At 46.4% G+C, this 25,862-nt stretch overlaps 1 protein-coding gene across 2 annotated transcripts in view; it reads right to left on the bottom strand.

Annotated features, from left to right (window-relative positions):
* Positions 1 to 25,862, bottom strand: part of TMEM255A (transmembrane protein 255A) — a 46,572-nt gene that overhangs the window by 12,727 nt on the left and 7,983 nt on the right. For both annotated transcript variants that reach the window (XM_060087070.1, XM_060087069.1), the window contains exons 3-7: positions 18,861 to 18,923; positions 16,617 to 16,706; positions 11,623 to 11,691; positions 9,657 to 9,745; positions 2,487 to 2,649 (exon numbers count right to left, since the gene is read on the bottom strand). In XM_060087070.1, coding sequence (XP_059943053.1) covers positions 2,487 to 2,649; positions 9,657 to 9,745; positions 11,623 to 11,691; positions 16,617 to 16,706; positions 18,861 to 18,923 — 474 coding nt within the window. The remainder of the gene's footprint in view (positions 1 to 2,486; positions 2,650 to 9,656; positions 9,746 to 11,622; positions 11,692 to 16,616; positions 16,707 to 18,860; positions 18,924 to 25,862) is intronic.

Here is a 25,862-nt window from a genome sequence, read left to right as displayed (position 1 = left end):
AGGAGGCAATATCTATTAAAACACTTGTAAAACCAGAAAGGGTTCCACTCCCAGCTCTGCTATTTAGCCCTGGGCAGGTAACTTGACCTCTGTTGGCCTGTTTCCTCATCTGTTAATGGGGGGAGTAATATTTACTTCACGAGGTACTAGTGGTGGTGAGAAGCGGAGAAAGAAATTGTACAAAAGCCCTTTACGGAGAGTAAAGGGGCCATTACTGGCACCTCTCAGGACAGACGGTCAACAAACCCCTATTCCCCTAGAGATCAAGGTCACAGTGAAATTAATAGTGCATGCAGACTGTACACCTGAAACTATATGCTATTGTAAGTCAACTATGCTTCAACAATTAAAAAGAGTTCAGAAATAAACCTAAACGTCAATGGTCAACTGAGTTTTGACAAGCGTCCTTGCAGGAGCCCCGCAGAGCCTACCAAGCGGCTGCCAGCCACTCCATTTGTACATCAGGGCGCTCGGCTGTCCATGTCCGAGACCTCGATGGATAATTCAGAGAAGCCTGAACACTCATCCTGATGTCCCATCTCAACTCGCCAGCCCCAATCAGAAGCTTCTCTTCCAGCCAGAGCGGCTCAGATTCTACACAAGGCCTCTGCTTTCACCTGCCCCCTGGGGACAGTCTCCAAGAACAAAGGGCATTCTTTTCTCCAAAGCAGCTCCAACCCAGAAACAGCTTTTCTGAAGTTTTCTCACCCCAGTGCTCCATCAGGCCCAAACTTACAGGACAGCCTTCTCCATCCAAGGGGCCCCCCTACCTTGAGGCTTCCCCCGAGCTTGGGCTTTCCCGAGTGGGAGGAGGGGCCCGGGAATGAGAAATGCGTGTATAAGAGAGGGAGGGGAAAAAAGAGAAGGACAGTCGGGCTGGGCAGGAGCAGGGTCACCAGCGGGAACACTCAATACTTCCAGTTAGCCCGGTTCTACTGGGGACTTGGTGCCCAAAACTGCAGTTTTTTCTCTTCCCTGGTCCTACCACACCTTTCACTTTCCATTACTCATCCTTTAGACAGTCCAGGGCCAAACTACAAACTGCCTTTCAGCTTCCTGTTCCTCAGTGACCACCCCCCCCAAATGGGACAGAAACAGCCAAAGGCCTAGGGGTTATCTGCCTCATTTCTGGGGTCAAAGGAAAACCCCTTTTAGGCACAAAATAATTCCCTAGACATGGGTGGGACATTTCTTTAAAGCAGCCATACTCAACCATGGCCACAGTTGGAGTCACCTGGGGGGCTTTTAATAAAGTATTGATGCCTGGGCTTCAATTTAGACCAATCAAATTGGCATCTCTGGAGGAGCAGTCCGGGCAGCCAGAGTTTTTAGAGCACCTCAGGTGATTCCATTCTAAGCTGAAGCCAGGCTGAGAACCATAGCTCTAAAGCTATTATCTCCATTATTAGAGATCAAGGTTTATTAAATAAGTAAATAAATGCTTTGAAATGCTTTAAAAGCAAAAGAAGGAAGGACCCCACTATTATGCAGCACCTACTGGGCACTGAGTCCTGGAGTGCCTTTGCAGACATAACACATGAATATGGAAAAGAGTTGAAAGGGAGCACAGGGGACGCAGGGAGACTGAGGGTGAGGTTAAGGTTGAGGACAAGACCTGAGCAGCAGTTTAGCCTAGAGCTGGGCCTTCACATGCAGAAAGTCCCCAGGCTCTTTCTTTCTGGAGAAACTCCAGGAGGAAATTCCTGGGGAGGGGGAGAGGAGCAGTACTCTTACCTGTAGCTAAAAACGTCTTTGCTTCCAGCTCTCCCAAAGTCTGTTAATGGAAATACCATCCAAAAAGGTTTCTACTAAAAGTGTGTGTGTGTGGTGGGGGGGCTTCCCTGGTGGCACAGTGGTTGAGAGTCCGCCTGCTGATGCAGGGGACATGGGTTCGTGCCCCGGTCCAGGAAGATCCCACATGCCGCGGAGCGGCTGGGCCCGTGAGCCATGGCTGCTGAGCCTGCGCGTCTGGAGCCTGTGCTCCACAACGGGAGAGGCCACAACAGTGAGAGGCCCGCGTACCGCAAAAAAAAAAAAAAAAAAAAAAAAAAATTGGAGGGAGTGGGGGGTGGTAATTAAAGGCTATGTTTACATAACTAGCATGAGCCCCACCCGCCCCCAGAATGTGCCTCAAAAACACAGGCAACTCATGTTAACAAGAAATGTCTGCAGGCTGATGGCATCACCTGGCTCCTTCGACTCGAGCTGTTTGAAACCAGCTACATTTTTTTTTTTGGCCCCACCGCATGGCATGTGGGACCTTAGTTCCCTGACCAGGGATCGAGCCCGGGCCCCCTGAAGTGGAAACACGGAGTCCTAACCACCGGACCGCCAGGGAAGTCCGAAAGGCAGCTACATTCTTGAACCAACGGTTTCTGTTCCTCCCTTCAAAGCGTGGGTCCCCATTGCCCCCAACCGCCTAGCCTCGCCCCAGCCCTGACAGGAGGAGGGGCCTCTGTGGGATGGGAAGTCACTTCCTTCCTTACCATGTCCTTAAAGCCCCCCAGGACAGCGGCAGTGATGATGCCCAGGAAGAGGCCGACGATGTTGAGGATGGTGGCGGACCAGAGCAGGTGGTAGAGGTGGATGATATCCTGGCAGCTGCTGACGTCAATGTACTCATAGTAGCCACCGGTGATCTCCACCCGGCTGGACGGGGAGAAGCACATCCAGTCAGTCTCCAGGGAGCAGGCTGTCCCTCTAGGGCTTTGGCTACCATGCGGCTCAGTGAAAAGACAGGTGGGCAGGTAGGGAGCTATCGTAAGGGACATCGTAGCCAACAATGCACTCGGGGAGCAAGATACGATAATCAATCAAAGTGTGACTACTGTTTATCCCCAAAAACCCTCCTACCTGCCAGAGAAACACTTGTTACCATCAGCTAACGCTAATCCTAGATGGCAATTATTGACACCTGCTATGTGCCTGGCAGGGGGCTAAGCATTTTACAGACATGAATTCATTACATCTGTGCTAATATGGCGACTTCTAGTCAACAGGTGACTATTAAAATTAAGTAAAAAATTCAGTTCTTCAGTCTCACCAGGCACATGTTAAGTGCTCAGCAGCCACACTTTTAAGGGCCACACTAGTGGCTGGTTACTGTACTGGGCAGAGCAGATTACAGCATTTCCATCATCGCAGAAAGTTCTATTAGGCTGCGCTGCAAATCCTTACAATATTGTATGAGGTAAGTACTACCACCATTCCCGTTTCACAGATGAAGAAACTGAAGCACAGAGAGGTTAGGAATTTCCTCAAGTCGTAAGCGGTAGAGCTGGGATCTGAATTCAGGCTTCAAAGATTTCAGTGTTTCCTCTCTCAAAATAAAACAAAACACCAACAAACAAAAAACAACATTCCAATAAAGTACTAAAGCTGAGTTCCTGCACAAAATCTGAATATCACCTCCTCAGAGAGGCCTTCCCTGACCACTCTGTCCAAAGACATTCCCATCCCCACCCAGCCTGGTCACTCTCTAGCCCACTACTTGCCATGAACTGAATTGTGTTCCCTTCCAAAATTCATATATTGAAGCCCTAACTCCCAAGGTGACTGTATTTGGAGAAGGGCTCTTAGGAGGTAATTAAGGTTAGATGAGATCATAAGGGTGGGGCCCTAATCTGATAGGATTGGTGGCTTTACAAAAAGAGGAAGAGAGAACTCTCCACACGCATGCACACACTGAGGAAAGACCACGTGAGGACACAACAAGAAGGTGGCCATCAGCAAGCCAGGAAGAGAGCCCTCACCAGAACCTGACAATGCTGGTGCCTGATCTCGGACTTCCAGCCTCCAGAATTATGAGAAAATAAAGATTTGTTGTTCAAGCCAACCAGTCTATGGTATTTTGTTATGGCAGCCCAAGCTAATTTCCCTTCCCTAAATCCTCTGCAGCACTTCTTACTAATGTGTGTGCTTCATTACTGTCTGTCTCCCTAACTTGAATGTGAGCTCCATGAGGGTAGGGACTTGGTTTGTTTTGTTCATTGCTGTGCTGGACACATAGTTGGTGCTACATAAATACTGGCTAAATTAATTAAATGGAAGCTCCTGTCTTCCTGGATGTTTCAAACTAGTTTACAACTTGGCCACTGGAATCAATAATGAATCTTAAACACTGTGATTCTTACAATTAAACTTAGAACCAAACCCCCTGGCATCAGGATAGTTATGTGTGACTCCCCTGCTATAAGAATATAGAAAATGAAAAAGAAAAAAAAATTAAACATTAACCTCCAAAATGAATCAGGGAGAGAATATTCACAGAAGACTTTTAAACTTTACAGATGAATTATCTTAGAATTCTTTAAAACCAGTGCTTCTTTAAGGAATTGAAATCAGTGTGGTTACAGGACAGCCTGCGTCAAAATCTGTGTTTGTGTGTCTATGTGCCTGCCTGTGTCACTGTGTTATTTGTGTGTGCCTGTGGGAGTCTCTGTGTATCTGTGTGTGTGCATGCATCTTTGAGAAAGAGATGGTTAAACATGCAGATTCTGAGGCCCAGCCACAGTCCTACTAAATCTGGCAGAATCTCTTGGGGTGAGCCTCTGGAATCTGTGTTAATGAGCTCATTGATATTTGAGACCTGCTGTTTTAAATAGTAAGCTTCCATAGTGGCATTTTAACGGTGTTTCAATTCATCAGAATTTGAGCTAGATTTCAGGTTTTTCAGGAACATAGCTGGACACCACCTGGAAGCATACATTGAGTGTCTCCTATTAGCTGGCATGGTACTCGAGCCTGGGGATGGGGCAGGGAGGATACACAGATTACTTACTGCTCAAAAAGGCACCGCTGTACAAGGACTCTCCCCTGAAAAAGGCAGGCCTGTGTATAAGGGCGAGTGTGGGGTTGTAGGGGTGCAGGGGAGGCTTGAGAATCAGCTTCTGACTTCTCCCCAGGTATCTTTGCTTATGTCCTAAAACACCGAGGGTGGGCTGGTAGCACATACAGATGGGTGGTACAGCAGAGCAGACTCTGGAATCAGCCTGCATTTGAAACCTGGCTCTGTCACTTATTTGCTGTCTGACCTTGAGCAACTTTCTTAACTTCTCTGAGCCCGGGGGATTTCATGAGCGAATGCACGGAAGCAGTACTCTAGCACATTGTAAGGGCCCCCCCCCCAACAAAACATGTAGCTGTGTTTTTTCCCTTTTAAGAGCCAGCCTCTGGCAAAATGATTCAAACCTTTGAATTGTGTTCTTAAAGGCAGTGACGCTTTAAAAGCACAGACCACAACATGGGGCTAGGTTAGTAGTTCATTTAAAAGTATTCACTAATTGTAGAGAATATATGTTTGGTTTCAGTTTGAGTGGGTTCAGCAGCTACTAAAATGTTTTTTTAACTGAACCATGAAGCAAAAGAACATTAATACTAGATCTGGTTCAGGGGTTAGCGAATTAATGTGGTTTGTTTCTGTTTGAGATTCACGATTCCATTTGGTTCAGTCTCTGGGCAGAGCTTCGTCTGATATTCCACCTTCTGGATTCTCACTGCTCCCACCCTCAAGCCTCCGTGACTGCAGGGCCCTCCTGCCAGACCCCATCACTGCCTGGTTCAGCTTCCTAACACATTTGTAAAACTAAGTCATTCATTTAATCAAAACCCTTCCCTGGCTCCCCATTACCTTCAGGAAAAAGTATCCCAATTCCTCAGTCTGTCATAATCCAACTCCAAAATGGAATCCACATTCCAGCCAGGCTGGAATCCTCAGAAGCACCAAACTGGCCATGCTGCGTACTTATTCCAGAACTTTGCTCAGATTTCTCCCCCTGCGTGGGAGGTACTGCCTTCTGTTCTCTGCCTGTCCTGATCTCTCCCGCTGCACAAAGCTTCAACACACACTTCTCATTCTTCAAGGACTCCAGCGCCCATGCATTAGCTTTGCACCTGGACTCCCACAGCCTCAGTCTGTCCTTCTTAGTTTGACACGTTGCATAGGTCAACAATTCAGCTATTCATTTCATCTGATATTTACTGAGAGCCTACCCAGTGCTGAGTACCGTGCCGGGTGCTAAAGCTACAACCAAGGCCAAGGTGGACACGATGGCTCTGTCTAAATTCTAACCTCTGGAGGGCAAGGTCATCTCTTACACTTCTTTTGTGTCTCCCTCACTGCCTCCTAGCTGGGTGGTAGAAATGTTGTGGGTCATCAATAGATACTTGGTGAATGAGTAAGTGAGTTCAAAGACGGATCATTGCATTGATCATAAGATTGATTACCCAGTGTGGGCTTTTACCACCTTGCTCCCAACTTGCTGGGTGTGCCTGGAGAAACATAACCTCCCTGTGTTTCAGTCCCCATTCAACAGAGTAGGAGGCAACAGATCTTGGATAAAGCCAAAGGGCATCCTTCTGCTCTTCGATAAGGGCCTGGAACTATTCACCAACTCTTGGTGGACAGGCAGCGGCTATGGGCAGCCTCTGCGCACCTTTCTCTCACTGCGTGTATTCTGTGTATCAGTCTAAACCCCCCTCCCCATAATCCCCCTGGTAAATTGAGTTCCTTAAGGGCAAAATGTTATTTTAAGGATATCTATCCTTCTAGAACAGTCCCTGGCACACAGTAGGAGCTCAATAAAAGTTTGGCAAAGGGAGGAATGGATGAAAGTGAGCTATCATCTTTCATTTTATTCATCACCAGCTGCAGCAGTTCACAAACCACGCTCATTTCCTTTCGCTTCCTTTAGGTTACACACTGAAAACCAGTGATATTGACTTGACCTCTCCAAAGCTGAGTGAAGGCTGAAAGGCAGCTGCTGCAGAGCTGCGTCCTAGAGAAACCACCTTCCTGCACAGGGTGAAATGGAATCATCTATGTTTGGTATTAAAACCTCGCTGCCCCTGACGTCAAAGAAGGTCTGTGGCTTCGAGGGGACAGCAGAAACTCTGTTTCCGTAGCGCTGTACAAATGACTGCCTGATGTTTTTGTTCCCACTTTTTTTTTTTCTTGGCCTCCTTTCCAGGAAATGGACTAGAGGAGCTGGCAATTGATTAAAAATAGGCTTCGTGTGAGGAAAAAAAATACACATTCGGCAAAATTAAAGTCTCCGAGCCTCAGAATGCTTGCAGCTAGCTATATTTAGGCCTGGAGATTAGGTCTCCTTCGAGCTGGCTGGAAAAAGTCTCGGGTCAAGGAAAATCTTTTCCTTCTATTGTAGGATCATCACCTCTTAAGTCTCGCGGCCTTGCTTTCTGACCGCATGGGACTGTTGCCTGATGAAAAGCTCAGTAAGTGCTTTTCTAGTGGCTTTGCCCTTGGAATCTCAACGCTACAGACCTGGGCAAGGCCTCGATCGCCGCCTGAGGCTGGTCCCCAGGCATCAGGTAGGTGAACAGCGTTTCCAGCTCAAAGGTTGTTAGGGGCAGTGTCCCCATGAACCCTCTTAGTTGTCTGGTCCAATAGTTTATTTTCCTGGGGAAAAGGGTGTTCCTTTTTGATCCTTTTCAACACATGTCACTCCCTTGTCATCAGGTCTTTCATTCAAGCCTGGTCCTGTGCCGGGGCCTGAGGATAAAGATAAGATGAAGTTGTGTTCGCTGCCTTTAGGGAGCTCAGAGTTTAGCAGAGCTCCTCATAAAATTCCTTTAGGGCCTTGAAGACGATCCTGGCACGACTTGCTTTAAGAAAGTCAGTTATTATGAAGTTCAGATTGACAGGAAGATAAATTGAGCTTGAGTCTCCACTTAAAAAAAATTCACCTAAGGGCTCAGCTAAATGGAATTTAAAGTAGGATTTAGTTTATTCAGACCTTTTTCAGAAACACACCTAATTGTGGAGAGAAAGATGTGCCCATAAGGAATCACTTCTCAGCCCTCTCAGCGGGCCTCCTCTCTCCTCCTGGGATCTCAGAAGGGAAAGGGAAAGGAGAGGGGAGAGGAGAGCTGGCCAGAGGACAGGGTGTCAGAAGGAGGGAAGGGGTAAAAACAGAGGGGAGGACTGAGCAGGGGGAGGGGGATGGACAAGGGGAGGCAAGAGGAAAGCTAGCAAACTAACCCCAATTCCCCTAGGACCTATTTTACATTCCTTTGATCATTTTTGGAAGGATGGGCTCAGGAAGTACAATTATAGCCAGCTCTCCATCACCGCTAAGGAGGGAAGTCCTTTACAAGTGTTAGTTATTATTACAACATGAATAATTGAATCTCCCAGATAATCCCCAAACCTCATTTGAGTCTTTAAGTTTCTCTTCCTCCACTGACAAACCTTTTAACGAAATGAGACCGAAATGAGACCGGTGCTATAGCAAAGAAAGTAAAAGGGCTGGCGTGAGTCCCCCTTCTCCTCCCCGCCCCCTCACTGCCTCTGGTCTGTCAGGTCTTTAATCCTCAAACCGGAGAAACTGCCCCCCCACACACCAAAACCATGAGTAGGGAGTGTGAGTGAGGAGGGGTGCGTCCAGCTGACCCCTTTGGACCTAGCTCCATCCGGGCCCTTTCTGCCAACTCCTCCCTCCCTTCCGCCCTCCCCCTCCTCAGCACCCCTGCACGGAGAGCTGAAAGAAAATACGTGCATGGCAGGCACTGGCTGACACACCCCGTACAGGGCCATTTACTTATGCTCTGCATCACCTGCTCACGCATTCCTGTCTATTCCACCTTCTAAATTGCTTTTAAAAGTACTCCTTGCTTCCCACCATCCCCAAACCAACTTAATCTAGGCTCCGTTCCCTTTGGCCTGGACTCTTGCGGTGGCCCCCTAGTAGCCTCCAGTCTCTAACCACTCAAATCCATCTTCCACGCTATACCCTTCAATGGCTCCCAAGTTGCTCACAGGGTCGAGTCCAGAGGCATTCTTATGGCCAGTGAGCCCTCCATGATCTGACCTGTGACCAGCGCTCTGCCCTCACCTCCCACACAACTTCTGGGAAGACCCTCCCCACCTCCACCCGACTTGGGTTTGTTTCCTAACTCCCTCCTTATCCTTTGAGTCTCAGCTCCCACATCCCTTCCTCCTTGACACGCCCCCCCTTTGCCCCCAGCGACTCTGACTTCCAGTCATTTGCATAGAGAGGGTCTCCTGTACATCCCCAGATCCGCACCACACTTCTCACATTAGACTGCAATCAATGGCTCACAGGTCGGTCATCCCTGCTAGTCTGCGAATTTCTCCACAGGACTCTGTATTCCTGGCACCTAAATATGTCTTCAGAGAGAATAAATGATGTTTTAACAATTGAAGGGCAGAGCGCCAGAGTGGTTGTAGCAGAACTAGCACCAAAATCTAAGTTCTGTGAGGGCAAGGAATTTTGTTTTGTTTGCTGCTGAATCTCTAGCATCTGGAACAGAGTCAGGCTATTTGTTGAATGTTGTTGAACTTGGACTTAGACAGAAATGAGTGTGAACCCTACCTCTGCCATTTTCGAACTCTGTGTCACCTTGAACTAGCTGTCTGTTTCCTCTGAGCCTCAGTCTTATCGTCTGTAAAATGGGGATAATAATTCTACATACATCATAGGTAAGAATTAAATGAGATCAGATACTTGACAGCACCTAGCATGATGCCTGGCACAGAGAAGGCAGGTAATGCATGTCAGCTGAAATCCTTTGAAGACCAATGTCTTCTACTTCTCTGATCCCTGCCGTGCGCCCTTCCCCCACCCTAGCCCTGCTCGTGCCCACTGTGGTCAAACCATCAGGGGCTCCGCACTCACTTGCCGCAGTTGTAGAGGTCACAGCAGAAGCAGGTGTTGCCCCGGATGCGAGGTGTGCAGAATCCACGGCTGAGGTGAGGGCAGTTCACCTGGGGACACACCACAGTGAGGAGGAGAGCTGGCACTGGATGGGAGGCGGGACCCTCTGGGATTGGCACTGTGAGTTAGTGACTGATGGAGACGGTAAGGATGGCTGTGAAATGAACACACCAATGCATGGGCAGGATGGGGCTGGGCAGGTGGCTGGCTGAACTCGTGTGTGAGGCAAGTCACTGTGGAGCTGGGCTCACGTGCAGCCTCAGCCACAGCCCTCAGGGCCCCATCCCTGACGGGTGGAGATGGAGAGGAGGAAGGACGGATGGAAGGACGGACAGAAGAACAAATGGATGGTAGGAAATGAGGATACAAGGGGCGGGAAATCAGGGTATGGGGGAAAGGGGACCAGATGGGAAGGAAGACAGAGGGGCCATCACATGCACTCTGAAGTACAGTAGTACCTCTCGAGCTGCCTGGGTAAGGTTCCTCATAACCCTCGTGGAAGGAGAATTTTTGGTTGAGGAACTTATGACCTTATATAGGAAAAATAGGGTTAGGGGGACCAGGGTTACAAGTGAACCTATGGAAGTCATTATTAACATTTTTACAGTCACCAAGTTAACACAAGAATGAGAACACAATGAAATCCAGAGAATAGCAATGACATTTTACACATCTCGCGTTTGCAAAAAAAATGTAAAAATTAACTTCCATTTATCGTCTCTTATTTGTGAGAAATCTTCCAGGCTCTCCCCTGCCCCATATGGATGCAATGAAGTGCTTGTAAATTTGTTTCACTGTGTTATAGAAAATATTGGTGGTAAACGCGCACTTTTTTCTATATTGGGTCCTTCATCCAAAAGCTCGTGGCTTTCTGATAAGCTGTTGGCACATACATCTTTCTACTCCCTTCTAACCCGAGAATAGTTAGAAAAATGGTAAACTGGTGATTGGGGAAGGAAAATGGGGCAAGTGGATGGCACTGTTCACACTGTATGTTAAGGAAAACAGCTTCCCCTGAAGTTATGCAATGCAGTCACCATTTTATATCCACTTGCCAACTTTTTCTAACAGTCACAAGTTTACCATTTTTCTAACTATTCTCAGGGGCGGGGGGGGGGCATTGACTTTCAGTTTGAAGTTAATAGAGAACCAAATGGTCGAGGTTGCTAGAAACACATGGTAGAGTTTTATATTAAAGGGCTCTCTGGATTGGAGAGAGGTGAATGTGAGCTGAAATGAAAGCTCTCCAAAAATGACCTGGAGCCGAGCTTCACCTCACCGCCCACTGCCTCTGCTTCTGTGTGAGGCAACAAGGAACCCAAGGAGAGCCATGTGGGGCAGGAGAGACACACCCTCACGTGTCCACTCAAGCATCAACAGACTGGCCTCCGGGCGTGTCATGACAGGGGCCAGGCCGCCAGCCCAGGCCTCCCCAGAGCCTCAAAGTGGACCAGGCTTCTCAGTGACCCTCATTTGGCTTCCTGACCCCTCCCATATGTGGGACTCAGACTCTGCCTCCCCGGTCCAGGCCTGCTGCCTTGGTGGGGCTCCCACTTTTCTTCCAGCTGGACATCAAATCCAGGCAGCTGAACCATCACCCACAGACATAGGGGAGGGACCTACCCTGTGGCCTCTGTACTCTTCATCTGTCCCTCTCGGGATCAAAGCCACACACTGAGAGGCTGCCTGCTGGGGTCAGAGGGGCAGCCTGTGGCCACAGAACAAAGTAAATCTGATTAGGCCTCATGAGGCTCTAACCTATGACCAGGGCCCCATTAGCACTGTGCTCTGACCCACTGAACAAATCAACTAAACATACCTTGTAGCAAGCTGTAGGCCCGGGAAAAAGAGTAAAAGAAAGGGGGTTCCAGGCAGAACAGGAGACTTTCCCCAAAGGTAAGACGTGCAGCCTCCTTCTGGCTCTTACCTCCTCAGCTTCCTTCTGGGATGTCTTGGGCACATAGTGGCACCGGTTAGCATAGAGTGGTTTCAGATCCTGGAAACAGAAACACCAAACCAAGTGGGTTTTGGCTCTGGAAAATAGAGCAGCAATTGCTCTGATTGGTAATAAAAGATTTGAATACACACACACACACACACACACACACCCCAGAGCAGGTAGTGGGTTGGGTTGATTTCTGAAAGCTGCCCATCTAGGGAGCCTGAGAATGTGAGGATCAGATACAAATGTTCTAATAACTGCTTTCTATTGGGCCACTTGGTTAATGAGAAATTAGGAAATTGACTGAGAAGTGGGTTTCTTGAAATTTCCACTCTGGTTTTCTTTTATTTCTAGTCTTTGTCTCTTTGCAAAGAGTCCCCAGGGAACAAAAGTCAAAACTCCAAGTTATTGCAACATCACCCTCCCAATCGGAGGGAGGCCAGCTCCAACAATGAGGATTCATTATCACCTGGGGACAGGACCAGGGCTGGCTGACACGTACACCCTGCTGTCATTGCCACAGCTTTTTCAGAAGGAAGAGCTCAGGAAGCAAGCCCCAGGGGGATGGGTAGCCATGGAGCCTGCTGTCGATTTTAACTCAACTGAACGATGAGCCATTTTCACTCAACTACACAGATTAAAGACAGTGAACTCCAAAAATACCACTGAAGCCCAGAAAACTAACATGGGGCTCAAGGACAGTTGACTAACCCTGCTGGGGTAGAACAGACAGATGCAATCCAGTGCTACCTGGAAACTGTCAGTCAGGGGATGCTGCCCACTTTCCGGGGGACGCTAAACATCCCCTGACTGGTAGGGGGCTTTGACCAAAAGCAGGTTAGCACAGGACAAGCAGTTTATGCAAACTGACCTTTGGAACTCGGCCAAAAGCACCTTGGCAGAGGGAGTTTATCTATTGCCCCTCCTTCCCCCTAAACCCACTTCTCTCACCGTTTTCAATAATCCTGGTGGCTGCTTTTCCCCACACATGTGATTGAGCATCTCCTGTACCTGACACCCAAGTGCCTCCTTGCCTCCCTGCCTGCTGCCCCGTCAAGGACCTAGGACCTTCCATCAGCTGCTTCTACATGAATGTCCTGACCGCTCCGTGTTCTGAAAGTACACTGCCCTGTGGGCTCAGCCTGGAGTCAGGCTGGAAAGGAATGAGGGTTCTTATGGTCACTGCCAGCAGGGTTTATTTTCCGAGTTTGGGCAATGGCAGAAGTCATCATCATCCTGCCGAAGGGGAGGCTTGATGTGCTGGTCGTAGCCCTCCTGACCTCCTGGTTCTCCAAAGAGCATTCAGCCACCAACTGCCTAAATGAAGACAGACGTGTGTGTGTGATGGTCGCCCATATGCTGCCTCTGGCTGCTCTTGTGCACTGAGGCCCCAGGGGAGGAACAAACCCATGTGAATGGCAGGTAAGAAACGGCCACTTAGCCGCGCAGCCTTTTACATCCGAAGGGCTAGCAACTCCGGAGTGGAGGGCTGGCCACGAGACTGCTTTCTGCTGAATGTCAGTGTGCTCAGGGCACGTTCACACCCATTATTTCACACCGTCTCATGTTAACCCTGAGAGGCAACCAGGTTACTATCACATCCACGTGGAAGAGGAGAGACTGTGGCAGGAGGAGGGAAAGGGATTTTCCCAGCTAGTTAATTGCTATATTCGGGGAGGGGAAAGGAAGGAAACTGGAGACGAGAGAGAAGGAATGAGACACGTTTAGAGGGGGGGTCAGGAGGTAGGTCTTAAGGGGAAGCACATATGCCCCCAAGCCAAAGGACAGGGCACCAGGAGGTTAAAGGGCCCCAACAACAGGAAAGGCTGGCTCTAACCCACCCGAGCGGTGCTGGGGTCCAAATGTGCCTTTCATTTAAATTGGCCAACAGACATCACCACAGATTAATAAAGCCTTCTCCCTCAAAACTGTGAGGACTGGCAGATGTCTTAGGACAGGAACAGTGTAGGCAAAAAGGTGTTCTCAAAGACTCATCCAGCCTTACCCCAACCTCCCGAATCAAATGCTCTACTGCAAGCCACTAACGGCAGGAGGTACAGAGGGCCTAGACTCAGAAGCTGGAAGAAACTTCCAGTAAATATAATTTGGATTTTTCTCCCATTGCCTTTGGCTGAGGTCAGTGATCAAAACCTTTAGGAGTTTAGGAGTCAGGGAAATGCAAATCAAAACCACAATGAGAAACCACTTCATACCTACTAGGATGGCTAGAATTTAAAAGTCGGATAATAACGGGAGTTGGCAAGGATGTGCAGAGACTGGCACACTCAGATACTTCCAGTGCGAATGTAAAACGGTGCAGCCACTTTGGAAAATGGGCAGTTCATCAAACGGTTAAACTTAGTTACCATATGACCCAGTACTTCCAATCATAGGTATATACTCAAAGGAAATGAAAACATATGTGCACATAGAAACTTGAGCACAAATGTTTATAGCAGCATTATTGATAACAGCCAAGAGGTGGAAATAACCCAAATGTCCATCAGCTTGTGAATGGATAACCAAAATGTGGTATATCGATACAATGGAATATTATTAGACCATAAAAAGAAAGGAAGCAATGATACATGCTGCAATATGGATAAATCTGGAAAACGTTATACTAAGTAAAAAAAGTCAGGTTGCAAAAGACTACATATTATATGATGCCATTAACAGGAAATGTTAATTAATATAGGGAAATCTATAAAGAAAGTAGATTAGTGGTTGCCTAGGACTTGGGGGAGCAGGGGGAATAGGGAAGTGATAGCTAAAGGGTATGGGGTTGTTTGGAGGATGACAAAAATCTTCTAGAACTGACATGATAGTTTGCACATACCTGTGAATGTACTAAAAGCCACTGAATTATATACTTCAGATGGGTAAATTATATGGGACGTGAACTATATCTCAATAAACATGTTAAAGAAAACATTAGGAGTGGGAGGAGGAGGGAAAAGGAGGAAGCCATTTTAGCTCATGATGCCATGAAAATCTACTGCAGGCTTCTTGGCCACTAGGCCTATGTTGCCATGGAGACTGCCTCAGAGTGAAGAGTGCTTGTCAAATGGGGATAATAACACCTGCCCTGCATATCTCACAGGATTGCTGTGGGTCTCAAATGAGATAATAGATGTTAAGGCACATTGAAACACTAAATTCACTACACAAAAACAAGGAATTATTGTTATTAAGATGGCGCCTGTTGAAACAAAATAGCACACATACTATGATTGTCTACAAGCATGCTACAAAAATAGGTATATACTCAGAGGGTAATATGCAAAAATTGCATATGCAATAGAATTGCTATGTTAGGGTGGTAGGATAGTGGATGTTACAAGCTCCTGTTGTGTCACTTGTCTTTTCAAAAAGAAAAAGATGAAGAAAAAGATGGCTCTCTCAGCTAAACTCAAAAGGAATGAGTCTGATATAGGGGCTGACATATTCCTGACCCCAAAAGAAAACTGGGCAAAAAGCTTCTCTCTTCCATCCCATACTTTTCCCCCTGCCCAGTAATTATCTCCTGACATGCCAGCACTGACCATAGGAATTCCACTAATCTTGGCAAATGAGGGACTGACTCTTATGTCTAGGAGGAGAGTCCAAGAGCAAGATGGGATTGAAATAATAATGTTGCAAGTCATCCTTTCCCAGATCCATCCACACCCAGGACACTCCCTCAGGATGACCTGCACTATGAGCCAATGACTGAAATGGAAGAAAATATGATGGATCCACACAATATTCTGATAATACAATTTTTCTCTAATTCAATTGTTTTAGAAAACATATAATTCAAACTAGTTCATAGGATGTTTTCATTTTCAATGTTGGTTCACTTGGGGGAAAAAATGAGTATCTGAGGTTTTTGTGGGAGCTCAGTAAGCTGCTTGGCTCGCTCTCGATTTGGGTTTGTGGGCCAGATCAGGGCTATACTATGACCTCCCTGGGACTTTTGCCTTTTGTGGACAGCTTCCTCTATTAAAAATTGTTGAAAATGATATTTCATTTATTTTGATTATATCTTATGACTGCATTGGTATAAAGACAAATTTCTATTATGTGTGAAAACATTTTTTTGGCCTAAAAGTTCATTATTTTTCTTCTGATTTGAAAAGAAATGATCATATTTTTCTGGGACACTGAAAGCCCGTGGCTCACAGGCCCTGTTGTCTACTGAGCCCAGTGGATAAGGCGGCCCTAGGCCAGATATCTGGAATCGTAAGAGATGGAAAGCGTCGTCCGAGGGGTGAGGGCTCCTGCAGGGAACCCTGTGGGAAGGACCCGAATCCTAGGCTTCTCCAAGAAGGAGCACAGGTTTGGGTTTCAGGAGTAAAGTAGCCTTACTCGAGGCACAGCTTCTCCAGAACAGGAAGCATTTTGGCGCCTCTACTCCAGGACTGGGCTCATTTTGGAGACTTCCAGCTCTGGGGCTTCCTCCGGATCCCAATCACATCACTCCTCTCCAACCATGAAGACAGCGAAGTTCAGGTATCCTAGAAAAGGTGTCTGTGTTCATGGGCTGCTCTTGTCACTGTTGGAGGTGGGGGAGGTCAGCTACTACCACCTCCAAGGCTCTCAGGAAATCATGTGGCTTCCTGCGGCTCTCTCCCTACCTGCTCACTCCCAACACCAATTCCAAGCCAGTCCCCTGGCCCTTGTCTCTGACTTTTCCAAATGTCACCCACATGTCAACAAAGGCTTAGCTCCAACCCCTCCACCACTGGGAAGCCTGCTCTGATCCAAGGTAAACCTCTTGGGCACTTAGAGTTTATATGCCCAGCTTAGACCAATTTCTCTAGATGCCCGTGTGTGTCCAGGGATGTCCTCATTTGGACGTCACCTCCTTGAGGCCGGTGATGTCACCTCCCTCTCCTGTACCCCTCACAGCCCTTAGAACACACCCAGCACACACACACTCAATGAAGCCTTGTTGTATTGCCCATTTACTTTAACCCAGGACTAAAAATACTCACAATGTGTCTGGCAGCGAAGACCCCGTCGACTATGGCACAACAAAAAGCTGCAATCACACCAAAGCTGATAAAGACGATGGAAGCCACCAGCTGCGGGAGTAGGGGTGGGGGACAACGCAAAAGTGTCTGTTAGCCTTCCACTATCGCTGCTTCTGGAGACAAGGCGATCCCCAAGACACCGCCAGCCAAAGCACAACTCTGGCCTGCCAGCCCATGTGAAGCGTGAATGCCCTTTTCAGTCACGCAGCACGAGTGGGAGTGGGGGAGGGGGACGCGGAGAAGGGGCCACTGAAGCACTTCTTACATTTTGAGAGCAAGCTAAGAAATTCACTCCAGGAGTCTATGAGCGCCCAAGGAAGAGGAGGCTGAGGAATTAGACTGCATGTCTCTTCCATTCTCAGACTCAGAAAAATGTTGGACCTTTCACATCATGAAGTCCCACCCCCTACTTTATTTATTGTGGAATTGGAGGCTCAGAGAGGGGAAGTGGTGTGTCCAAGGTCACTATCCAGTCTGTGGAAGAGCCTGTGCCCACCAATTCCTAGTCTAGTGTTCTTCCCAACCCCTCATGGTGGGCAATGATGAAGAAGGGATGATTCTGAGGCCCCGCACAACCCTACATGGCCCTGCATCACTGAAGAAAGAGAACACTCAACTTATTATGGCTTAGGTGTCAAAGACATTTTACAAGGGTTGAAGTCTCTGAAATTGATCAACTCTGTGTGGTACATACGAAAAAATTCAAGTAAGAGAAATGTTTGCTGGAACCAGACTGCCCTATTCTCTGATCGCGTTAGATAACAGAAATTTTCCTAGTAATTTGTCTGCCATTACAAGGGCGATACTACAACCCAACGTGGGGGTAGGTGTTTCGAGGCGTAACCAGGGGCAGGGATAGGTACTGCCTAAGCCCACCATCTGCCCGTGTTGACCCTCAAAACACCCTCTTTGAGGTGTTTGGGGGGTAAAGTAGAGAAATAGCATGGCATTAAGCTGCTCCCCAGGGAGAAGGAGGAAATCAAAGTCAAGGCCACCCTAAGGTCCTCCCATCTCACAGGCTAGAAGGTAATACTGATCTCCTTTGGGAGTTGTTCAGAAACCTCGCCCCATAAATCTCACTTCACAGCACTACAGAGAGTTGGTAAATAATGGATGAAAGACGTCATGAAATTGGCATTATCAGCTATGCTATGATCAGCTCTACAATTAGAACTCCCCTGTCATTTTGAATAATTTAAACCCAAAGTGCAAACACAACTGGCAGCGGAGAGCCCAGGTGAAATGGAAGAAGAGAACTATTAGAACCCCCCTGAGGGTGCTTCCCTACATTGCTGGGGGGAGAACACACGGTTAGAGTTCCCTGTCCCGGGAGCTATTACGTTATCTGATTAAACTTGCTGTTAAATAGACCCTAGCATCAGTCTAGATGCCACAGTGACTTGTACGGGGAAGCCTAATCAGTCCACCATCTGACCACTCACCAGGCATCTTGATTTACAAGCCCATAAAACTGCAATATGCCTGCAATTCGGTCTGTACCATCTTCTCTTGCCCTCTAGGAAGACTTCTCAGGCTGAAGCAGGAAAATACAACAGTCTGCCCTTGCGGGCCCCCATTCAGACATAGAACTTTGTGAGTTTTACCTCCTGTTATATGCATACCCTTCCTCTCAACCTTACACATACTTAGCTTTGAACTATGTATGGGTAATGGGAATACTTGAGGTTGGCTTCATAATTTCATTTCGCCTTCTTGCGCCCTAAATATATTTGTTCTGTTAATTAAACTCCCTTAGATTGGAATCTCCTAAAAGGCAGGAACCCTCTGCGAAAACTCCTCTCCAAGATTATGCATCAGAGAGGAAGGTGTGAGGGTCGCCAGTGAGCCAGGCCTGCAGCAGCAGGAATCAAAGAAGCAAAGGCATCCGATGCGAGGACAATTGGCCTGACTGGATAGGCTGGCGCACTCCTTTGCGAATGAGGAGAAAAGCAAAAGGCAAGATCCAGTCATCCCTGTGACTTAAGGAGACTTGCTGGGCCACTGAGGGAACATCAGGCAGGGTGAGAACAAGTCCCATACCACAGGGTCACTTTAAAACAAGTTCCCCGGAGGCTTAGGAGAAAAGTAAAGTAGCTGTTTCTTTTGTGGCCCAATTTGGGCAACCTTAAGAAATGTGTCACTTATCCACAGAAATGTTGAGCTTTTTCAGATGAAGAATTTGATTCTATAGCGATGAAAACTTACCATCTGCCGTTTGTTCTCCACGAGGTTTGATCCGATGATTCCAAGGAATGATCCAAAGCCGAGCTGCAAAGCAACATGGCACAGATAGCACGTGGGAAGATGGTTAGCCTGACTGCATGGTCGTTCCACCCCTGGGATACAATTCAGGATAACAGAAAATACCCGGGGTACAGATGCTAAACCCGTGCAGCTGTTACTCACACAAATACAGTATGAGTAAGAAAAGTATTTCTCCCACCATTTGTCAGTTTTTCCTCGTAGATATGAATCACACCTAAAAAGAAACTCGTGTGCCCAGAAGCTAAAAGTAAAAGTCAACCATAGCTTCTCAGAGCCTGCTTATTTCAATTTCAATATCCATTACCTAGCATGTGACTGGTGAGTCAGTAAGAGACGGATAATGGTGAAAAGCACACATTATATTCTGATCTTTATCTTTTCTTTGAAACGAGACCTTCTATCCTGATGCACGAATTACAAAATAAAGGTTTGAAATAGCGATTTTTGATGTATCAGTCACGCTAATCAAACCCAGGAAGTACTTTAGAAATCAGCAAGCACCTTAACCTAGACTTTAAAAAAAAAGAACTATTTTTTTTGAAAGCCTGTATTTGTGGTTGACCCACTGCAATTTATGTTAGCACTTATTCACCTCTTCTTCCATCTCTGCTTCATTTATGGACAGAAAGCATTCATTAAAGGGTGAATAGAAATGGCAGTGTAAAACCCTGAAAAACAATTTCCCTGTCTAAGCAGCTGGGATGATGGCTCGGGGTAGCAGATTCCACTTTGCTCTCAGTTCTGCCATTAGTGGATTGAGTCTGCCATTCTCAGCTGAAAATGATCACCAACCGATGGCTGCTGTCAGGGGTGAAATGGAAGAAGTAAAAAGTGGTGGGAATGGACCAATAAATCTTAACACAAGTCCAGCAATGTGGTTACATTTCTCTTGAGCCTCACTAAGGATCTGGCTTTCCATCTGCCGCCTTACCTTGGCTCACAGGGACATATCTTTCAGTCTGAGCCCCCCAAGCCTTACACCAAGTCTTGGAAATCTAATGGACCCAAGGGTTGGGCAGGAGCCTGGTGGGGCAGTGTAGGGGGACTGGGTGCTTGCCTCAGAAACCCAAGCATGAAAGAGAATGAAGGGAAGGAATGAATACAAATTTCCAAGGACTCATTCTGCAGGGCCACTCAGCCAGCAACCCCTCTTGAGGAATAGAAGCTGAAGAGCATAAAGGTGTAACCCATGCCGTCCAAGACTCTGCTGAGAACATCCTCACTCAATGGTTAAACTGTGCCTGTCTCCCACCTGGTCTTATTTGAAATGTAATTAAAATGTGTTGTGATGAAGTATAGTGATTAAAACCTGGTCATCAGACTAGCCTGGCTTCTAACCCCAGCTCTTCCACTTGTGGCTGTGCGACTTGAACAAACTGACTGACCTCTCTAAACCTCAGTTTCCTTATCTGGAAAATGGGGACCATAGTAGTAGCTGTCTTATAGGATTTTTGTAAGGATTAGCCAGGACAATACAGTCAAAGAACTTTGCACAGGGCCTGGCACACGGTAAGTACTCAGTAAATACGAGTTATTGTTCTAGTGATTATTATTACTATTTTTAAAGACACTTAACTCTGGGGCAGCTCTAACCTGATTTGAGCTGGCAAATCCTATCATTATTTGCTCTATTTCATAAGAGTTTCGTATTCTGTCTTATCTCCCCTCCCAATATGTTGCACAGCTTTTATTTTTTAGGAAGAATTCCATCAATAGCCTGTGCTTATGACACTCTGGGCCATTTGTGGAGACTGAAAGAAAGTCAGAGGGCAGTTTCTTACATGGAAAATCAGTCCTTTCACTGAGCGGTTCATCAGTTTCCACAGATACTCACTGAATGCTCTTCTGAGCCTCAACAGCAGTCTTTGCCTTAAGACGGGAAGCAAAGACACTCGCTCTTCCTGACACTCTCAAATAACTCTCTGGTGGCAGTGACCGGAAGAGGTGGCCTGAAGCCTTATGGAATTGGCTGGAAAGACAAGGTGCTCTGGGACTGGAAATCCCAGGCCAACCAGTTACTTCATCCAGTTCCCTCCCCTTTCCTTCCATTCCATTTCTATTCCACTCCAACTCATTCCATTTTCTAACACTCACTGAGTACTTTGGGAGATAAATAAGATGACGTGGCTCCTACCCTGCAGGAGTGCATAGTCTAGTGAGGGAGAGACAGACTGTGGCTTAAGGACCACAGGCACGGTAGAAACAAAGTGCTGAAGGAGCAGAGAATAATTCATTTTGTATTATATCCTTGGCTCTGCTACTTATAAACTGTGTGACCTTGGGTTAGTTCTTTAGCCACTCTGTGCTTCGGTTTCCTCATCTATTAAATGGGAATCATAATGGTCCTGACCACACAGGACTGCTGTGAGGATTAAATGAGATAAGGTATGTACATAGCGTGACCTGCATAAGGTAGGCTGCTAAATACATCTACATGGTCGTTCTCAGATCTCACAGAGGGGATAAATGGGGTCAAAGACAGGTAGAGTCCACCAGGTGGGGAACTAATATCAACTGAGTCCTGGCTGGAAGAATTCATTCATCTGGATGACAGGTTTATGAACTAACTCACCAGTATCACTAAAACTACCTTACATTTGAAGAGCATTTGAATTTAAAGAAGCGCTTGCCCTCCACCTTGGTCACAGTCATGTTAGGGAGTTCGGTGGAGCTCATATCATTCCCATTTGATAGATAGCAAAACGGAGGCCTAGAGAATTGTATGGACTCATCCCCTCTTACAGCAAGTTCACGGCAGGGCCAGGACGAGCCCTCAGAGCCCCTAACAGCTGGTGTTCTTCCAGCCACACTTTGCTGTATTTGTGGCCAGTGTTAGCAGAATAGTGACCTTCACCGCTGCCCCCCAGGGAAGAAGTTCCCTCTAAGGATGGAGTGAGAAGTCCTATTTGAGGAAGAGCTGAGGGGGTGAAAGTAAAGAAGGAGAAATCAACAGAATTTCCTGAAAATGGGCAGCTGCTTCTAATCAACTGTTTGCTCTCCTGAGGCCTCAGAAAGGTAAGCTCTGTGGTCCTTGCTCGAGAACTGCCCGGCATCATGGAATGTTCAGACCTTTGGAACTCCATCTTGACTCCCCATTACCTGAACAAATAACCAGTTTGCTTTGTTTTGGCTGCCCTCCACTTGTAGAAGAAAAAAAGGCAAATCATTAGAACTCAGATTCAAGATCTCTTTTTAGGCTGCACCTTATAATCTATGCCTATTCCCATCCACTGGGACTGAGGTGCAAATGGATTAATCATTCAACAAGTATTAATTGGACATCTACTCTGTGGCAGGCACTGTGCTAGACCTGTGATCTGGAGGCCAGGAAGCGGGGTGGGGTATGATACCAAGACCAAGGAGACTCAGCCTCGAGGAGCTGTAATTAGATAATGGGTCTTCAATCCCTTTCTGTAATCCTGAAATCAACAAAGCTCTTAAAACTAAAAGGGTTTTTGGTAACTAACTTGGTGGCAAAACCTGATCTTGAACTGATGTGAGGTTATTTTATAATGTTTATCCACTTAGTGTAAAAATTCAGTTTATTGTAGAAAGATGAAGGTGCTTGATTATGGGGTATATCTCAAGACCCCACTGGGATGTTAGATAATATATGATATATGCAGTCTATTATCTTTCTGAAATTAAAAACAAAACAAAACAGTCTAAATTTGCAAACACATCTCACCCAAGGGTTCAGATAAGGGATTGTGGACCTGTATAAACAAAGCTAAATGAGAATATAGCCCAACATCCCAGAAAGCAGAATGTGACTGTTTCCCAAGAACTGTGAGTGGAAGGAATCTATGGTAGGGAGTTCAAAGATGGTAGACACCACTGTGGATTCCAGTAGCTGAGAAATGTCCCAGCTGTGTCTTTAAGTTGGAATAGGACAGAGCATTTGGATAAACAGAGAGAGAGAGAGAGAGCACAGGGAGGACGTTCCAGCCCAAGTCATGTTCAGGGGACTGTGAATTGACAATTTTGGTAAAAGAAAGGTATGGGAGACCAGGCCAAGGGCATCTTCAGAGAGCTTTGAATGACAATGCTAAGGAGGCAACAGGAAGCCAATGAAGGTTCGTCTTATCTAGCAAATCAAGACTCAAGTGTCATCTCTGAAATGTACTTACTAAGCTAGGAACTTTATCTTAGAATGATCTTATATTTTAGAAACATTTTCAACAAGAGGTAGAAAAAATTTCTGCCTAATTCACAATAAACCACAAAATCCCACTATCCAGACCTCCTTCTATTTCCTGAACATTCAAGTTAGTCAAAACTTTGTTGGATTTATCAAGAGTCTTCACATGTGAAGCTGAAGCCACGCTGGCCTAGAGAAGGTTTCTGGCCTATTGACTGTTTTGAATGATCCCTGTTGTCTCTGCCTCCTACTACCCCATGGCAACTCTGATATAATTTTCAATTAACTGGACACCCCCGCTTCCCCCGCCTGGGAGAGGGGACAGAAGCTCCTGGTTTCTTTCCCGAAAGAAAACCCAGGCTGGTGTGGGCCCTAGCAGTATAACAGCTGGTGGAGAAGGTTCTAGAGTGAAAGGCTTTCAGCACTGATCAGGTGGCCAACTCCATCTTGTGGGTTGCATGGGAAACACATGTAGAGGCCTTGTTCTCCTGGATGTAAGGTTAGAGAGCTATGGAGAAGGAGCTGGCTCTCTCCCCTGCCTTTTCCATCTTCATACAACCGAGGCTCTTGGTATTTTTTAGGCCTCCAGAGTAGAAAACTCACTGGAACTCTTCTGGAATGGACTATGTCTTGAACATTCGAGGACAGTAAAAATCCTAAGCCAGTTTGTCTTTCTGTGTCGGTTTTAATTTTTTTTTTTAATTTTACATTTTAGCCTGTACAGATGAGCACATCTTTAAAGATGCCTGTTGCATCCGTGTCTTAGGATGATGATACCACATTCTAGCTCAGGTAGAGTAGCTAACACCCTATCATAATGCACCTCACTGTACAAGGGCATCTCGTTTGGCAAAATAAAGATTGCTCAGAAAAGTTTTGCATGACTTAGAGTTATGCAAACACGATTATATTTTTCAGTGTCTGAGATCTCAATATTTAAATGAATTGTATGGTAAGTAGTCTTTAAGTCATCTTTAAATCTAGTAACTGCTCCCTAATTTGTTTGTTTTAAAATTATAAATTCTCATGTACACATGTAACCAGAGTCCTAAAACAGCAGAGTTCCAAATAACCTGACATTTTCCCACAAATCTATACAACGGTCTTTATATTCAAACTGACCAATTTGATAGTGTGGAATCTGAAAATGCCACATTTTGCTCATTCTGGTTTTATTGCAAGCATACTTTGTTTATTGTGTTTTAGTTCTCCAGGCGGTTGCCGATCCACCTGAATTAGACTCCCCTGGGGTGTTTATTAAAATACACACCAAGGTGGAGAAACCACTGGCTTAGAGTTTATATAATACCTCTCTAATAACCAAACTATTCAATTAGTGAAAGCACCCCAGTCCCGGATAAATCTGGATTCTCAGGCATTTATTGTTTCAGAGGTATGAGTTGTTTATTGTATTTGTTATAACATGATCTGACCTATCAACTCAAATGGATTTTTCTGCTCTTCAATCTGCAGTCTTCCCCCCTTCACTTCCTATAATTAAAACCCAGTTTAAAGAAACAATCTACAGGAACTATAAAAGCAAAAAAATTAAGGTTAAACCATAGGGCACACTGCTAGGGCTGGCTCTCCTATTAACATTTCCGTATTAGCTCTTAGCCAGACGCACACGCACAGACACACGCCCCCACTGCTTCAACTTCCAGTGCTAGCTGAACGTCAGGTACTCCAATAACAACAATCACGCACCCTCCTTCCTTTGTTAATGTATTCCAACCCAGCCACCCACAGGCAGATATTCTACAGAGAAGGTTCAGAAGCACCGTTCATGAATAGTAGTTGCTACTCTTAAATGACATGGAAAATACCTTCCTCTCACACAGGGAGAGTCTGAGTCTTGGCTTGAGCATTTGCTCATCAGTCAGAAACCTTTTACTAAATGCAGCTACCTGAAGCCCACGAAGTCACGCAGACCCTATAAATTGCTTTCCCAAGCCACCAAAATGCAATCTTACCCCCCCCTTCCTCGGTCCCCCACCCCTCTTGTGTTTAAAAATAAAACCCAATTCTGCTGATGACTGGTTTTCTTGCCTCACCACAGGAAGTGGACCGGGTGAGTTCTCACATCACATGCTTAGCAGAGGGCACCAGACGGTGTCTGTGGGACACCTGCCCTCAGCTCGGCTCAAGAGCTGCGAAGGAACTTCCTGGGAAGGGCGGGCGGCCTTCAGCAGCTGGGCCCCAGTGTCAGGCCCCGGCTCCGCTAGGGCTATTGAGAAGGCTGACTGCGGAATCGGTGACCTAGGCAACAGGCGTCAGGCTTGGTCACTCACGGCGCTGGTTTGTCAAAGGCATCCATCTTTAATCCCTTCCCCTTTCTTTGCTTCTCTTTCCAACACCCCCCACTCCAAAAAAAGGGTAAAAAAGGAAAGAAACAAAACAACAGCAAGAAAGCCGTCTGCCCTCCCTGATAACCTAAACTGTAAAAAACAACAACAACAAAAACCCATCTTAACCTTCCTTCCCGCTCTCTAGCAGTTACAATTGGGAAGTCATTTAGTTGATATTCAAAATACGATCCAACCTCTAGAGTTAGGTTTTAGGGTTCAATAGCAGTGTGTGTAGATCCAAATGAGGTTTTTGTTTGGTTTTCTTTTTCTTTTCTTTTTTCCTCAATTATATTGAGGTATAATTGGCAAATAAAATGGTATATATTTCATTTCATTTCATATACAACATGACGATTTGATATAAAATGAGGTTTTGTATGCAAAGAGTTCAGCGCTTTCCAGAGTGGATTGCATGCAGCCCGGGGATGGGTAAAACAATCCACTGAAGTATGG

The sequence above is a fragment of the Mesoplodon densirostris genome, chromosome X (assembly GCF_025265405.1).
Source record: "Mesoplodon densirostris isolate mMesDen1 chromosome X, mMesDen1 primary haplotype, whole genome shotgun sequence".
NCBI classification, from domain to species: Eukaryota; Metazoa; Chordata; class Mammalia; order Artiodactyla; family Ziphiidae; genus Mesoplodon; species Mesoplodon densirostris.
The sequence above is the reverse complement of the archived record's forward strand: the minus strand, read 5'-3'. Positions and strand labels throughout refer to the sequence as shown.